General features: G+C 44.0%; 1 protein-coding gene across 10 annotated transcripts in view; it reads left to right on the forward strand.

The window, feature by feature from the left end:
* Positions 1-17,334, forward strand: part of TNS1 (tensin 1) — a 183,103-nt gene that overhangs the window by 31,489 nt on the left and 134,280 nt on the right. For 9 of the 10 annotated variants that reach the window (XM_060278387.1, XM_035128113.2, XM_060278394.1 and 6 more), the window contains exon 2: positions 14,457-14,495. The exons of the other annotated variant lie outside the window; for it this stretch is intronic. In XM_060278387.1, coding sequence (XP_060134370.1) covers positions 14,457-14,495 — 39 coding nt within the window. The remainder of the gene's footprint in view (positions 1-14,456; positions 14,496-17,334) is intronic. 10 annotated transcript variants of the gene reach the window in all.

Here is a 17,334-nt window from a genome sequence, read left to right on the forward strand (position 1 = left end):
CCAGCTTCACTGGTGTGCTTTTGTGGAAGGTGAATCAGTTGGCTGCTCAAAAATATGGGGAAGGTGCACATATATACTGGGTGCATTTGGATAATTTAGTGAGAGGTGCTAAGGGAAGATGGATGTGGTCTCTGTGGCAGATCACTTCCTTATGTTAAGCAGCTCTGCCTGCTTAGAGTTCTGTTAGTTCAGCTCTTAGGATGTTAGGAAAGAACAGCTGAACTATCTTCTGTCCAGTTGGACTTTCCAGCTCAAATTTGTTAAGAAGAGAGGTGGTTTTAGAAAGTGCCCAAATGATGCTTCATGCCTGAGGAAGTTATTTATGCTTGATTTGCTTGTTGTATAGAGAGATCCACATTAAATGTAACAATATCTGGTTGCCTCTTCTCTTTTGGGATTTAGTTTCATTACTTCTGTTCCTTGGATCACTTCCGAAGATTACAGTATACTCTGTCATTAAATAATTGACAGTCCAGGGTTATTTTTTTAAACTAAAAAGTTGACTGTGATCTAAAGTAGGAATGGGCAACTTCTATGTTGAAGGTCACTTTCTTCTCCATACAGTGGTTTGGATGTCCAGGAATATGTTTTGCCATTCAATCTGACCTCCTCACAAAATTATCTGGCTGGCCCCCCAAATAAAACTGATGGTTCATAATTGCAGAGTAAATGCACCCGGGCGTAGCATGAGCATTAAATACACAATCTGAGGAGAGGAGGAGATGGTAATGGTTTATGTCACTTATCAATCACTCTGTACGAAACACCAGTGTGACTTACAATCAAAAAAAATGGTGCAAGTCAAATGCAAAAAGGACCTATACAATTTAAAAACATAATAGCAGCAATCAGCTACAAGTGGTTGTATACATAATTCTCAGTTTGTTAATCAAAACCCCTCCCAGATGAATAAACACGGTCACCACAAAATTAATCAACTAAACAATATTCCCTAACAGTAGCAAAAAGATATCAGCAATCAAATCTTTTAGGGAAAATATTTTCCTGGTAGGTGCCAGGTGCTCATCTTTGGTAAGCATTCCCTAAATGAGGTCCACCACCAAAAGCACCCTCTTTCTCATCATCAGAGAGCCAGTGTGGTGTAGTGGTTAAGAGCGGTAGACTCATAATCAGGGGAACCAGGTTCACGTCTCTGCTCCTCCACATGCAGCTGCTGGGTGACCTTGAGCTAGTCACACTTCTCTGAAGTCTCTCAGCCCCACTCACCTCACAGAGTGTTTGTTGTGGGGGAGGAGGGGAAAGGAGATTGTTAGCCGCTTTGAGACTCCTTCGGGTAGTGATAAAGCGGGATATCAAATCCAAACTCTCATTCTTCTTCACTCTCCAATTTCTGCCTGAGTGATTGCTCTATGGGGAGCTTCCAATGCTGACCTTAATGTCCAGACAGGCTCCTTCGGGTGGAGATGTGCTGTGAGGTATTGGGGTCCTGAGCTGTGTAAGGCTCACACGTTGGAAGCCAGTGGAGATGGTCAAAAATGGTGTGATGAGCTCAGATTGTACAGTCAACTCCTAATTTACACAGAGGTTGCATTCCAGGACTCCACGCATGTAACCAAAAGCACATTGTGAGCACTCTAGAGAGTGCTCGCAAGGAGACCCTCCCCAGAGCCTGAGGAGGGCATTCATTGTATAGAAATAATTTTGCTGACAGAAGTTCTTGCATGGGCCTCAGAGACGCTGGACTGCGTTAGAGCTGTAGGTGGCAATCCCAATGAGATTAGGCAGAGCTATGGAGAGTTCACCCATTCCTAATTGTAATGCTGCTCAGCAAGACCAGCATTTTTTTCTCAATGGAAAAATGCTCCCTGAACATTTATTTTTGAGGGAGTGTTCAGCAGTGGTAGGTCTTAACATCCACATATCCCAAAGATAGCTTCTGTGTGTTTTTCTCTCTCTTCAGGACAGTATGTTTTGCAGCTGACCCAGTCAGCAACCTGAATTTTTAAGTAGGCAGAACTGACATGGCAGACAGAAAATTGTCTGTCTAGAGATGGAGAACCTGGGCATACATAAATTTGAAGGGAAATTGTATTAGTTAAACTCGGAGGAATTAATCAGATTGCTTATTTGGAGGGGGCAGTGTCCTTTCAGTCCCCTTCTTTCCACTTTTCCCAGTGGTGGCTTTTCAGCATTTCCCAGAGTTTCCAGCTAGGGAGGAGACTGTGCAGAGCTGGCAGTGTCTCCGACTTCTTCTCTGGGAAAGCAAGCGAAGCCTGAGGAAATTCACTGGGTTGAAGGACCAACCACTGAGCAACATCTGGGGCAGTTTTCCATAACATTTGCCAGTGGGAAACTCCTTTCTCCCTCTTTTTTTAAAATCAAAAATCTGCAAAAACCCTCCCCTTTCCCTCGTGTTTGGAGATTCTGGCTTGTTTTGTTTCTTTTCAGTCCTTCAAACATCCTCCATGTTCTGCCACTTGAAGCACCCCAGAACAGCAGAACAGCACAAGTGCACCAATTGCCTCCCCAGTGCTGCTATTTAAATAAATAAATGACTCACAGAAGCATGTCTGACGCTGCCACATGTTTCACTGTTTGTCTAGTTTGGCCCATCCGCCATTTGCTTTCCATATCCCTGATCCACAGTGTTAAAAATTGTAGTAAAGCTGTTGATTAAGGCTAAGTGAAAAAGTGGCTGAGAGGGGGAGAGAGAAGGGAAGCATGTTGAAGAGGTGCCATGGAAGCGATAGGAAGAGGCCAAAGAGGCATGATGTGAGTAAAAAGATGGATTGGTTGCAGCAGAATTGTCAGAGAGGTCTAAGCCAGGCTTCCTCAAACTCAGCCCTCCAGATGTTTTGAGACTACGATTCTCATCATCCCTGACTACTGGTCCTGCTAGCTAGGGATCATGGGAGTTGTAGACCAAAAACATCTGGAGGGCCGAGTTTGAGGAAGCAAAGGACTGTGGGGAACATACCACTATCTTCAGGAGCCATTCATGACTTGGAGCATTTTCTGCAGAGAGGAATTTCCCCTGAATATCACTATCCCACTCTCCTCCAGATTGGTCTAAGTTTCTTGTCTGCTATGGTCACATGACATTCCAGGAGGAAAGTTTAAAACATTTGGTGGGGGAAAACCCATAGGGAAGAGTTGCATTTGTTTCAGAAGCAGGCCTGACCATCCACTGTGACTTGAAGGCGCTGGGATGTCTGCCAGCAGTGTTCAAACCAGAGGAGCTTCCTGAAGCAGAGGAGGGAACTATGGGCAAGGGTCATATAAAACAGCTCCCACTCATCTGCCCACACTCCCAGTCCTAATCCATCATGAAGGAATCTGCCTGTATAACTCGGTTGGCCATTGCTCAAGGCTGTTCTACTTCTTTCGCTGAGTTCTGACTGAAGCAGAAGCAAAGGCACATTTCTAGAAACACTAGTAATAATCTGCAACACCTTTTTTTGTATTTACATGAACATGTTCTCTTGTTGGTCCCCTGATCCACCCACTTTCTTGCTGAAAAATGTTTGTCTCCTCCGAAACTGCAAGCTTTATCTACTGAATATTTAGATAACACATTCCCAAGTCTCATTAAAAGACTTAACATGCACATGTAATATCCATTGCATTCAGTGATACGTTAGCAATCCTTGTCCACCCTCAAAAAACCCCCAAATGCATAAAATTGTAGTTTACAAGAAAGATGAATACTCAGCAACCCATTGTAACTCAGTCAGTTGCCCACCTGGCCAGTTTGTGGTTACATATATGGAACATAAAGCAATTTCAACCATCTTGATAGTCACTGTGGAAAACAAAGATATTGGGCTAAACATGCCTTAGGGTTGATCTTTGGGGCGTGCATGTTTGTGTATGTATGAGACGGAAAGAGAGAGATCTCAGTGGGATCCATGTCTGTCTTCATGCATACCAGAAGTTGGGCACCCCAAAGCAAACGCTAGCGATTTTCACTTGGGTGTGTTCTTTTTACACGCTGGACTCGAAGGCAGGCTTTCCAGGACCTTGTTTTTGCAGCCTTCCTTCCCACTGCTGCCAATACCCGTTGGAAGACGTGGATGCCAGATTTCACTAATGCTGCGCACAGGGACTCACGTGCCTGTTGGCTCCACACAGAGTGCTTCTCAGCAAACAAACAAGCAGCAGTTACCATGCCCTCATCCAGCTGCGTGTTCATTCCCAAAGCATTCCCAGCTGAACAACTTCAAATAGTCAGGTGATGGCATCATCCAGTGACCTCCTCCGCACAGGAACGTTATTTCCCGTGCATTTCTTTCCTTCCCCTCCCAGCACTAAAGGGGGAAAAAAAGAATCTATATAAGGGAAGGAATCAGCAGTCGAGAACAAATGGAGCAGAGCTGAGATCGGCTTTCCAGGAATGGCATGGAGCAAAGGAGGGTAAGAGTTACAGGAAGCTTGATGGATGAGAATGGGCAGCGCTTCCAAACCAGATGAGTTATGGCACGATATCTCAGCACCGTGCCTCTGCCCGGCACTTTGGCAGGGGATGTTCCTGGGAGCCACATGCAGCCTGCTTTCCATCAGCACTGCACCCCCCCCCTCCACTGCAAGAGAGCACGTCTTCAAGGCTTTATAAGGCGCTAGGAGAGTGTGGGGTAGGTAGTTGTGCTCCTAGAATCAAGAGTGTGTGATCGTGTGTAGCTTCTGAACACTCAGTTTCCATGCTATGTTTCTTGGCCCCTCCTCTCAGTCACTACTCCCTCAACCTCTGCTACCTTTCCCCATTCTGGGCATATAGATATAGATATAGATAGATATAGATAGATATAGATAAAATCCCCATAGGAAGCATGAATGAGTCTGAGAGCAAACAAGTCCCTGTTGTTTCTCTCTCCTACAATTTTTACTCATTTGTTTTCAATCTGCCTTCCACACTCCAGGTATTGATCTTTTCACAAGTGTACATATACTTTACATACAGAATGTGCCTTCTCCTCCCTTCCTGTTTGTTCTATTCCTTTTGAGCAGGTTGTACTGCTCAGTTTCCACATTCCAGACATGAAAGTGACTGGATACTTAACGACACCAAAATTCTGATAAACAGGTCTTGCGCAAGTCCTCCGTATTTTTTATTTTATTTTTAAAATCCCAGTGCACATACTGCAACTGCACTCTCCAGAGTATTTCCCCAGACGTGTTGAGATCTTGAGGGAACAGTTCCTCCAGAGGTGTTGAAATTTGGAGGTGCTTTCAGCATAGGGTAATCAGTGGAAGCAGGCATGCTCTTATCATTTGGGCTGCCAGAACAAAATGGCTAGGATGTGCATATGGGAGGAGCAAGCACACATAAGAGTTGTGGCAATAGGAACCACCCACCAAAGCATCACTACATAGCCACCCACCAAAAAATTTAAAATGCACTAACAAGCATCCACATCAGTGGTGGCTGGGGATGCTCTTATTAAGCCAGATAAAATATAAAAAGACATTTTGATGAGGATGACATCATGCAAATGGTGTGAAAGAAATCCACAGTACATCTCCATCTGGGGGCATCCAAACTCTCCCCCACCCTCAAAGGCAGAAGATAATCTGGCATAAATGTGTCCACTAAATAAAGCAGGACAGAAATGTTGTGCATATGATTGGAAAAGAACTGCTGTTTTGCCTACTGTAGCAAAAAATACTGGATCATGCAAGATGAAACATTCGTCCAGATCATGGGTAGACAAACTAAGGCCCGGGGGCCGGATCTGGCCCAATCGCCTTCTAAATCCGGCCCGTGGACGGACGGTCTGGGAATCAGTGTGTTTTTACATGAGTAGAATGTGTCCTTTTATTTAAAATGCAGCTCTGGGTTATTTGTGGGGCATAGGAATGTGTTCATTCCCCCCCCTTCAAACTATCGTCCGGCCCCCCACAAGGTCTGAGGGACAGTGGACCGGCCCCCTGCAGAAGAAGTTTGCTGACCCCTGGTCCAGATGATATTTGTGAGCATTCTTACTTTAAAATATCTGAAATTCACAACCTACCTCTGCCGTGGAACAACTGCTCCTGTGCAGGGCAGAATATTTGTGTTGTGCTTCACAATCCCTTCCCCCAAATATCTGGTGCCACTCAATGTACCTACTTCATTACTTGAGCTTGGATTGCATGTGCCAATCTTTTCCATCGCTTCTCCTGCTGCATAAATTCAGTCCTGGAACATGAGCCTGGTGTGCTATCAACACTGCTCTGTGTCTGGCTTGCAGGCTGATGGATTCCATGTGCGCAATGGCTTTCATGCTGCGCCAACAATCAGAAGTGCCGCAGACACCGGAGAGCTTTGGTGAAGTGCAGATTACGGGGAGTTTTTATTTGAAGATTTCTGGGGCCATTACTAAGATAGGGAAACACAGAAAAACACAGCAGATGGCTAAGGGGTGGTCATGATCAAAGTGAGTGCCCTTCCCCTCAGTGGCCAGCAGTCAGTTCCTTCATTGAAGTGGGCAGAACAGGGATGTCCATGTTAGCAACCTGTGGTCTCCTCCTTAAACACATAAAGAGGCTTCATGATCCTTATTGGATGGAGACAGACTGGTAGAGGCTTCAGGAGAGCTTGCTTAAGTACTATGGTTCCAGGGGTCATAGTACTTAGGCAAGCGTGCATGACATTAACAAACATTAGATTTAGATAACCTCCTTGCGAATTTAGCTTCCAGAAATCTTGAAGGCATCATTCCAGTAGTGATTTTTACCTTGTATTATTTATTGTGGAATCACAAGCAGGGAATGGTACTTATTCTATAGGCTGGACCCATTATTGTAAGAACGCTAAATATTCAGTATTTTCTAATGACGTTATCTTCATTAGACCGGCCTCGGTCCTGTATACCTGAAGGAGCGTCTCCACCCTCATTGTCCAGCCCGGCCACTGAGGTCCAGTGCTGAGGACCTTCTGACCTTCTGGCAGTTCCCTCGCTGTGAGAAGTGAGGTTACAGGGAACCAGGCAGAGGGCCTTCTTGGCAGTGGCGCCTGCCCTGTGGAGCGCCCTCCCAACAGATGTCAAGGCAATAAGCAACTATTTTACTTTTAAAAGACAACTGAAGGCTGTTTAGGGAAGTTTTTAATGTTTGATGCTGTATTGTTTTTAATATTTGGTTGGAAGCTGCCCAGAGTGGCTGGGGAAACCCAGCCAGATGGGCGGGGTATAAATAATAAATTATTATTATTATTTATTTATTATTATTATTATTATTATTATTATTATTATTATTATTTCAGTGTGTTACCAGCACACTGCAGAAGGAAATAGCAATAGGGTACAGAGTAATAACTTGGAGTAATCTATTATATTTATATACTACATTGCTGTCAAGACACCCAAAACAGGTGTGAAATACTGCAAACAAATACTGCAAAATGTAAAACAACTGAGTTCTTTCAGACAAACTGATGGTCCCCTCAAGGAGCCATTAGCACAAGCTGCCTCTGTACTTCTGCCTTCCCTCAAGACACACAGGGTAGTAGGCAACAAACCTTTACTCAGAGTAGACCCATTGAAAGTAATGGGGGGGGACTTAACAAAGTTATGCTCATTACTTGCACTGGGTCTGCTTTGAGTAAAACATAGTTGATTACCACTCATAGCTCTTAAACAGCCTGAAGACTTCACTTGGGTGCATTGATTGTCTCTTTAGAAGCTCCCTGGTCTTGGTCTCTCCTCTCCTGCCTTCTCTCGGGATTCATAGGTCTTAAATAGTAATTACCAGAGTCATAAATAATAAAGTCCATTACTGCTGGACTGACGTCTGTAAACTGGAGATGCTGAATAATTGGGGACAATTAGGGACAATATGGTATTGGAGGTGGAGAGTGTATGTAGATGTCACCTGTTAGATGTTAGGCAAAAATAATAATAATCACAAACCAATGAATCACATGTTTGTCTTGCATGCACTTTTGACTAGAGTTTAGTTGGCTGGTATGTCACCTGTGCATTTTCAGTGAGTCTCCCTTGTTGCCCCTTGTTCTTCATTGTGGAGTGTTAAAATTCCCTTCTGAATGAGAGGGAATATCATTGGGGGAAGCCATACAGTGATGGACTTGTGCTATTGAACTATGGCCGTTCTCTGTTTTGTAGTGTAATAGTAGGCATGCCGTGGAGGAAGAATCCTTTTGGGGAGCTTCACTGTAATATTTAAGTTTATTTTCTTGCCATGAAATGAACATATAGATAGGTATTTGGGATTTATCCTTGTGCTTTTGGATTCTTGTCTAGCACCATCCTCTGTTCACATCTCATCAATTCATTTCGACAGTGTTGACTTTCCACCCTTGATGAACATCTGAGCAGAGTTTTATTTTCCACTGCCATGGCATACGTGACATTTGTGTGCCAACCACAAGTGCCATCAAGAGCTTGCTGAACCCTAAATGCACAAAAACACAAAACAAATGTGTTCTTAATCTACAATCGCTGAAGCAGAAAACACAGAAGTGGCAAACAAACAGGCAAAGGTACAATGAATGAGTGTTTTAAAAAACAGCAGCAATCAAATCCTTTTAATTCTAATTATTTCTTGTGGAATCTTCAGGGCTGAAGTTCCTTGTTGACAGGAGATTTCAATCTAAGGCTAGAAAAAGGCTGGGGAAGCAAAGCCCTTAAAAGGCACTTATTGCATGCATATACCACATTCCCCATGGACAAATGCCAAGCTTTCCTTGTGTCTGTGCACATGGTTTGCACATGATCTGCTATTGTGTGTATGTTTAAAAAACTATACAGTATTCCAAAAAACTGTCCAGATGAATTGGGTTCCTACTCACCCCCCCCCCAAATAACCCACCCTCTTTCAGGCCCAAGTCTCAATTCATATGTCGATGGAATTGATTGATTTGGTGGTATGGTTACCAGATATCCTTTGCATATAAAAAGGGATGCTCCTTGTTTAAAAGTAGCATTATCCATTATATAGGGTTCTATAGAGCAGAACTTAGTAACACTGCAGAATTTAGTAAGTGTTCCATGGTGCACAACAAGAGAGATTGTCTCACTGTGCACTGTATTCTATTTCTCTAAACCAGGGGTCAGCAACCTTTTTCAGCCGTGGGCCGAAAACCCTCAGACCATGTGGTGGGCCAGACTAGATTTTGAAAATAATAATAATAATAATGAACGAATTCCTATGCACTGACTCTGAACATTAAGATTCTATTTTGCTATTTTGCTATCATGGCTAATGACAGTTCATAGATTTATCTTCCATGGATACATCATCATCATTTTTTAAAAAAAAGCCATTTAAGGCACACCTTGAGCTACTGAATTCCAAACGTTAATTATGCATCGTGTGAAGACGTATTTTGTTTTGTCTGTCCTGAACCTGTTGCTGATCAGACTTACACCCCCGCATGGCTAGACCACAGTTTGATGGAACAAATCATTGTGTGGTTGAAGAAGGCAACCCTTTGAACTGATGAATGAGCTTGCTGCAGGTGTGCTACAGGAGCTCAAGAGGGTGCTTCTGAAATATTGGCCCTCTCTGGAGATGCTGTGTAAACATAATATCTTCCTTGAGCCAAAATCTCTCCCTGCTTGTAACTCACAAGTGGGCCAAAGCAGAACATTCCTTGTGCTTAGTGGATCAGGGCCAGCCCTGAAGGCTAGGAGAAGGTCCTTTTATGGTAGCATTTCTCCATTAGAATATATATATATATATATAAAGCCACAACCACTCAGCCCATAACAAAACAGAGGAGAGAACACAAACACAGTCCCTGGAATGTGTTCAGTGCTGGCTGGGGAACAGTAATGCTGAAGGGAGCCCTTGGGTGGGAAGACAGATCAAATAATTAGGAGTGCAAAAAACCCTCTTCTCCGCTGTTGGTAGGATGATAATGCAGGAATGTGCGTCTGACGGGCAGGGCGCGACATGCAAAAGGGGAGAGCAAACATTTTCTTATGAGCTTTGTTTGGTCACTTGGTGAATTGACTGAGGCATTTTTTTGCCGGGGGGGGGGCGTGCGTGCAGCAAATAGTTTTGAAGCATCAGAACGAGGGGTGAACATTCTTTGCAATGTGTTTTCAGCGCTGTTGGCTAATTATTGTCTAACTGGCTACGAACAGCATCTCTAACATCCTTGCACTGAGGCCAGGAGGCTCTGCTTATCCAGCGAAGTAGGAAACCTCTATTATAGTTTTTGTTATTCTGCTTCGTGCTTTGTTTCACCGGCTACTTCCAGACCTCAGATTTCTCTCTTGGCCAAAGGGAACCGTGTGATATTCCAGAGTCACCATCCACTTATTCACGTTAGCTGCCCAGACATGCTTTTGCTGTGTCGATAATGTAGTGGTGGTTCACCACTGAGGACATGATCCACCCACAAATGGTCCCTTGCATAGTTGCGCAGGATACACTGGGCAGCTTTTGTGATCCCTCAGTGCAGATTGCTGGTTCGGGATGTTTCTCCATGACTGGAGAGACATACAGTACAAGCGCCTGCCTTGAACGAGTAATGAAGGAACCAGGCAGTAGTGTCCCGATTGCTGCTTTTGGTCATGGGGTGGTCCCCTCTCTTGGTTAGCACAGGACAGGATGTGGGATTGTTCTTGTGCCTGCTTGAGAGCAAAGAGAGACGAACAGGGAAAAGAATGAACAGGTGGAGAACAATATCCATGAAGCAGGATGCACAATAGGACTCTGCAATGGTCTCCCTGGGTGTGGCTTATATCCTAGTGGTGGTGTGCTGTAGTTGTGGATTGACCTGAGTTGAGCTACCTGATGTTTTTTGGGCCCCGGCACACTTGCGAACCGCAAAAACTGTAGGGGGCACCACATCTCCCACAACCAAGCGCAGACCCACAACCATTGGCTACCACAGAATGCTTCTTTCAAGCTGAATTTCAAAGAGGGGACCCTGCAGGCACCAAGCAAAGCATCTTCAAATACATGTGTATCTATGAGTGCCATGTGGGTGACCCCTGAATCACAACATAACCTGTGGTGTGTCATGGCAATGTGTGCAGGGCAGTCACTGACTTGGTAGTAGCTATTTTTTCAGGATATCCCCTCTCCAATTGAAATCAATAGGAGAGAGACTCTTTGTGTCAAGTCTGGTTGGTGTAAAGTTGTGTTGTCAATGAAGAGATGGTTATGAACTGATGGCAGAGATTTAAGTAAAATCACTTATTTCTGATTACCTAATCAGATATTTACACTTCTGCACCTGCCGTCTTGCATGCATCTTCCCTGTCTATATATAACAGGGAGATCACTCGGACTTTGTTTTCTGTGACAGTAACCTCTCTGCTCTGGGTTGTGTTTTCAATGCAGCCAAGCAGTAGATAACAAGGTGCAGCTGAAATGGTTAACTGCTTGTGTTCCTTGGCATCCTTCCTGGCTACTGCATTCCTATGGACCCAATTTCAAGAAACACAGCTTTGATTTTCCAGCTTTGCTCTGCTTTCAAGAAAACTGTACTGAGGATTCTGCTCAGGAAGGTCCTAGAGAGCACCCCCCACCATTTAGGAATCCTTTTGTTGGTTACTTTAAAAAGTGATTGCATTACAGGACAAAGAGTGAAACATCATCACATTGGTTGCCAGGGACTCACATTGCTCAGCCAAAAATAGTTCTTAGCCACAAGTTTTTTCCTGCAAATTATAGGTTGGGTCAACAGTGCAATTCGCTGGAAATTCTGGAAGAGACTTCCTGCTGAGTAGACCTTACAGTGTGTCTTGGAAGGCTTAGGACGTGGGACAGTTACTCTGGCAGAGTGAACAACCATGTATAGTGGGGGGAATGTGGGGAGAATAATTATAATACGCAGAAACAGACTGGACCCAACTCAAATCCAGTCTAGCAGCTTACTGCCAAATCAGCCAAGTTAGCGTGCTGCCTGCTGAAATGTTCAAAGAATATTTGCTTGCCAGACTGTGTATGTCAAGAGTGTTTAATTCTAATTGCCTTTTATCCAGAAAATGAACCTGCTTGTTTCTGTGAGGATGGAGGGCACAGCCTGGAAAAAATATTGAAGAATGTGACAGGCTCCTGTGGGCTCTCACAGTTCCAATCTGTTGATGCCCTCTGCTGTTTGGAAGTCAATATTGTCACTAGTCCCCTCTGTTTGCAAGGGTTCATAGAATCATAAAATTGTGGAGTTGGAAGGGACCACGAAGGCCATCTAGCCCAGGCCTCTGCAATGTAGGAATCTTTTGCCCAACATGCAGCTTGAACCCACAAACCTGAGATGAAGAGTCTCGTGGCCTAGTGACTGAGCTATTCCTCTCTCCACTACAAGAAAAGAATACAAGAAAGAGTTGGCACAAAGAACAACTCACAAAGGCCAAAAGGCCAATTGCAATCGCCTCTGGAAATGATTGGAACTGTAGCTTGGCTGGACTGGGTGTTTACTTGGCATCTGTGGAAAAACTCTTTTTCTCCCCATCCCCTTTTGTTCTTCTACAAATATTCCGTAACATGGGGGTTTAATTAAGTGGATATGAAGTTCTTCTGGTTGTGGCCAACTTTCTTGATTTTTATGATGGCTTTTACAAGCAGTTGTTTCTCCCTCCCCCTCAGAAAAAAAGAGGCCCTGCATGGCACAGTGAATCAAAGGGTCTGGTTAGAATGTGAATCTTCTGCTCACCTAGATGGTGGCCATGGGAAAGTCACAGTGCAGGATTGTTGTGAGGGAGAAATGTGGTAAGAAGTGTGAAGCATTTTGTACACTAAAACACTGTTAATGAGAATAAGAACAATAATGAGGCTATGATGATGGTAATTTTAATGGTAACTATGGTAATAATGAAGATAATGAAGATTCTGGAGTCCAATGTTGCCCCCCCCTTACATCAAACTCAAAGTTAATGGTTATCCAGGAGTAGGGTAAGGGCTATCAATTGCTTCAAAACTGAGAAAGCAAATAAAGAAGCCCCCATTTAAAAGTAATGTATTTTAAATCTCGTTATTCCCGAAGTAACCTGAAAGTTGATACGGCTCATGTCAGGCTCATTCACTAGCTTTGAGGTGTTACATGGAACATATGGATAGCAAATACATTTTATTCAAAAGCAGACCACAATTTAGGCTACTTGATGTCTGTGGTCAGTAAGAAAATCTGCTACCCACATTTGCAGGACTGGTGGGATCCAGTGTGACTGTTCCATTATCTACCCATTCTTGTTTTCCTGTTCTCTGTTATTGCGTGCCCGTGGTTGTAAGAGAGACTGCCTCTTCAGAACATTAAAGACAAATAGAGTAGAGGGTTTGTTTGTTTGGTTCCTCCCCAACTTTTTCCAGAACAGTTCTGTGGACTAAACTCTACATGGAACAGAGATGGCAAGTCTGCAGTAGCCTCTTCTTAAATGTTGATCTGGCAATATTTGTATTACTACATTGATCCATGACGTAAAACAGCTCTTAACTAATGCCCCACAGTGTATATGTGCAGAAGCCTAGTGAGGAAATCAGTTTTATATTTTAATTCCAAATTTGGGATTTCAACCTGGATTTCTCTCCATGCAGAAGCAGGCTGAATCGATTCTATAAAGCAGAGATCATGAATCTGTGGCCCTCCAAATGTTACTAGACTACAGCGGCTGTCATGATCCCTGGCCATTGGCCATGCTGGATAGGACTGATGGGAGTTGGGAGTCCAGCAGCATCTGAAGGTCCACAGATTTTGCCCCCTCCATCCTTGCCATAAAAGACTTCAGTTGTGAACTTGTGCAGCTGCAATCTCAATGCTGACTCAAGCTGTGGCCATTTGTAGGTGGTAAAGGGACCCCTGACCATTAGGTGCAGTTGCGGGCGACTCTGGGGTTGCAGCGCTCATCTCACTTTACTGGCCGAGGGAGCCTGCGTACAGCTTCCAGATCATGTGGCCAGCATGACAAAGCCACTTCTGGCGAACCAGAGCAGCGAACCAGGGTTTCTTTGTTGACTTGTGAGGAGTACATTCATTCTTCAGCTGCAGTTGGTTCGTCCTTTGGCAAGCATCCTTTTTTTCAGATTATAAACAAAAACAAACAACCCAAAACAAGTTTAAAAGGAGATTCAGTAGTACAGAACCCCTTCGTCATGTAATCCCGTTCCCTGCCAATCACATTTTGCTTCATAATGCAAAAACCATCCACGTGGCAGGTCTTGGTTGTCCTCTTCATCTTCTCTCAGTGGCAGCTTGGAATAGTCCAGAGCGTGTGCATCCTTCCTAGGCTGCAGCTTCAGTAAGAATTTTCACTCCTGGGCAGTTGTCCTGGAAGCAGATTTATATGAGTTCTTACGGTAGGGTCTTGAAGTTTCTGTCCCAAGCAACTACTCAGAGACCTGGCTAAATCCTTGGTTACTTAGTGGGAAGGGAGCAGTTTCCCAATACAGGTGGAGCCGCTCAGTATTGGTGGGACTACTCTTGGATGGTGGGACGGAGGTGGTTACATTGTACAGATAGTAATGCTCATAATGCTGTCTTTTCTCTTCTCTTTGTATTGCAAGTGCAAGGATTCTAACACTGCTCTCTTTTGTGTTCTGCCCTTTAGGCTGCCACGCCTTGCATGCCTGCTGGCAATCATGAGCTGGTAAGTGACCTGTTTCTCCTCCTCCTTTGGCTGTTGCTTTCTGCCCTCTCTGCATTTATTTGCACAAAGGCATTTATTTGTATGGTACATGGACTGCAGAAGGATGGGCAATTGGAGGGTCTGCAAATTTACAATGAGCTGATGTGCTTCAGCTCTGTAAAATGTGCCCCAAGTAAGGTGAAGTGAGGTGGAGTTCAAAATACACAGGAGGGACAGCTCTACCACCACCCCCCTCTGTCACACATGCACATGGTTAATGTATTTGATGTTATTTGTTTTAAATTGATTTTCTGGATGTTATAAAAATATATGGCAAACAGATAAAGGGGTGGGACTAGACAGTGCAAGCAAGCATATTTTCCATATCAAATGATTCTGATTGCATATTGTTTACTGGGCTTCCTGCTGAGTAAACATGCATAGGACTGGGCTGCACATAACTTTTTTAAAATAAATTATGTTTCGTTGCCCAAACTGGAATTAATTCTCTGTTTTCCTTCTTAAACATGTATATAATGTTGGATTGTTCCCATATTAGTGCCATAAAGACTGTCAAATCATCCTTGTAATCATGAAACATCCTCTAGTACAGTATCTGTTTACTGTGTACATTCTTTGTTGCAACCATCAGGGTAAATAGTATCTCCTTATCCTTTAAACACCCAAATGAAGAATCTCTTTTAGATAGGCTAACAAGAAAATCTTTTTATCCATTTCTGTACTATGAAAGCCTTTATTTGTTAATGAGATTTTGCAGGGGTGTGTGCAGTGTGTGTGTGTGTGTGTGTGTGTGTGTGTGTGCGCACACACACACACATACACACACACACACACACACTCAGCATTTGTATCCCACTCTCCAGGGACTCTCAGAGCAGCTAACAAATTTTTTAAAGTACAATAAAAAAAACTGCAAAAGTACAATTTTTTAAAGTACAATAAAAAACTGCAATAAAACATAAAACAGAAGAGGGACAAAAAAAGGAAAAAAAACCCAAAATTTAAAACAGACATAGTACATGTTTGGAGATAATTCACCCAGCTTTCTAAACAATGGTTAAGGATGCCCAGAAGGAGGCTTAGAGCAACTCTCTCAGTTCCTGTCTTTGTGCACTAGATTCTGCACTTCAGTCCTGTTCTGTTTAAAAGGGAATACCCTAATGCACGGGTGTCAAACACAAGGCCCGGGGGCCAAATCCGGCCCGCCAGACCTCGTCATGTGGCCCGCCGAGCGCCCCAGCCAGCGGGACCCAGCAGTGGGACCTTGCTGCTGAAGCGCCGCGCCAACAAAGCGCCGACAAACAGCTGGGGCCGGGGAAATGCTTTTTGCCCCTGGGTCCCTTCGCGCTATTTTCTGGCGCTGAATCAAGGCGGCGACCCCCCCCTTCCCTTTCTTTCTTCCTCTCTCTCGTTCTTATTCTTTCTTTCCCTCTCCTTCCTTCCTTCTTTATCTCTGTCTTCTCTCCCTCTTTCTTTTTCTTTCCTTCTTTATTCCTTCTTTCCTACTCTTCTTTCTCTCACCTCTTTCCTTCCTCTCTCCCTCCTGCTCCCTCTTTTCTTTCTTTCTTTCTTTCTTCCTTCCTTCCTTCCTTCCTTCCTTCCTTCCTTCCTTCCTTCCTTCCTTCCTTCCTTCCTTCCTTCCTTCCTTCCCAACTTTCTTCCTCTCCCTCATTCTTATTCTTTCTTTCCCTCTACTTCCTTCCTTCTTTCTCCCTTTCCGTCTTCTCTCCCTCTTTCTTTTTCTTTCCTTCTTTATTCTCTTCCTTATTTCCTACTCTTCTTTCTCTCCCCTCTTTCTTTCCTTCCTTACTCTCTCCCTCCCACTCCCTATTTTCTTCCTTCCTTCCTTCCTTCCTTCCTTCCTTCCTTCCTTCCTCCCTTCCTCCCTTCCTCCCTTCCTCCCTTCCTCCCTTCCTCCCTTCCTCCCTCTCCCTCTCCCTCTCCCTCTCCTCAGAAACATAGGATGCTGCTTTATACTTCTGGCCCTTAAACCCTGGAGCCAGGAGAGCAGCTTCAGTGAGTCAACCTCAGCCAGTCCCTTTGGTGAAGGGTGGTGGCTCACTGGCAGAACATCTGTCCTGCATGCAGAAGGACCCCAGCATCTCCAGGTACTAGTAGCTCTGCAAAGGTCCTGCATGAAACCCTAGCGAGCCTCCACCACCCAGTGCAGTTACCAAAAATCATTTTTCAATAAATTGTACAATAATTGTACATTTGAATATCTACTTGCCATTATTCTGACTATGTTTCTGCTTTCAGAGCTAGTTATTACTTACATTATTACAAAAAACAGTAATAATTGAATGCAGTGACAATAATTTATGATAATAAAGAGTGGACACATAGTCCTACAGATACAACCGGCCCTTTGAGGGTGACCAAACTGCTGATGCGGCCCCCGATGAATTTGAGTTTGACACCCCTGCCCTAATGGAACCAAAATGGGGAACTGCCATTAAATGTTGGTTTACTAACCACCAGGAACTTAAATCAGGATCAAACCGTGGTTTACGATTCTGGTTAGTAAACTGATGTTAAGCCAAAGTTCCCTGTTTTGTACATGATTGGGAACAGTGGTTTAAGCCAACCAGGATTGCAGTGCCAAAGCCAGTGTGTTAAAGGAGGAGAGAGGTGAACGGGGGAGTGTGTGGGTGCTAATCTATTTCCTGACTCATGGTTTGGGAGGCAAGATAGTTACATCCAAAATGGTTGCTTGTTGTTCAGGTTAAAACATAAATCTAAAACAGAAAATCTGAAACATCTTCAATGGGTGATAAAAAGACATCGGGGTCAGGGTCCGGTGATCATCTCTAGGAAAGGCACCCCAAATATGTGGTGT

This window comes from Zootoca vivipara, chromosome 1, assembly GCF_963506605.1.
Source record: "Zootoca vivipara chromosome 1, rZooViv1.1, whole genome shotgun sequence".
NCBI lineage: Eukaryota > Metazoa > Chordata > Lepidosauria > Squamata > Lacertidae > Zootoca > Zootoca vivipara.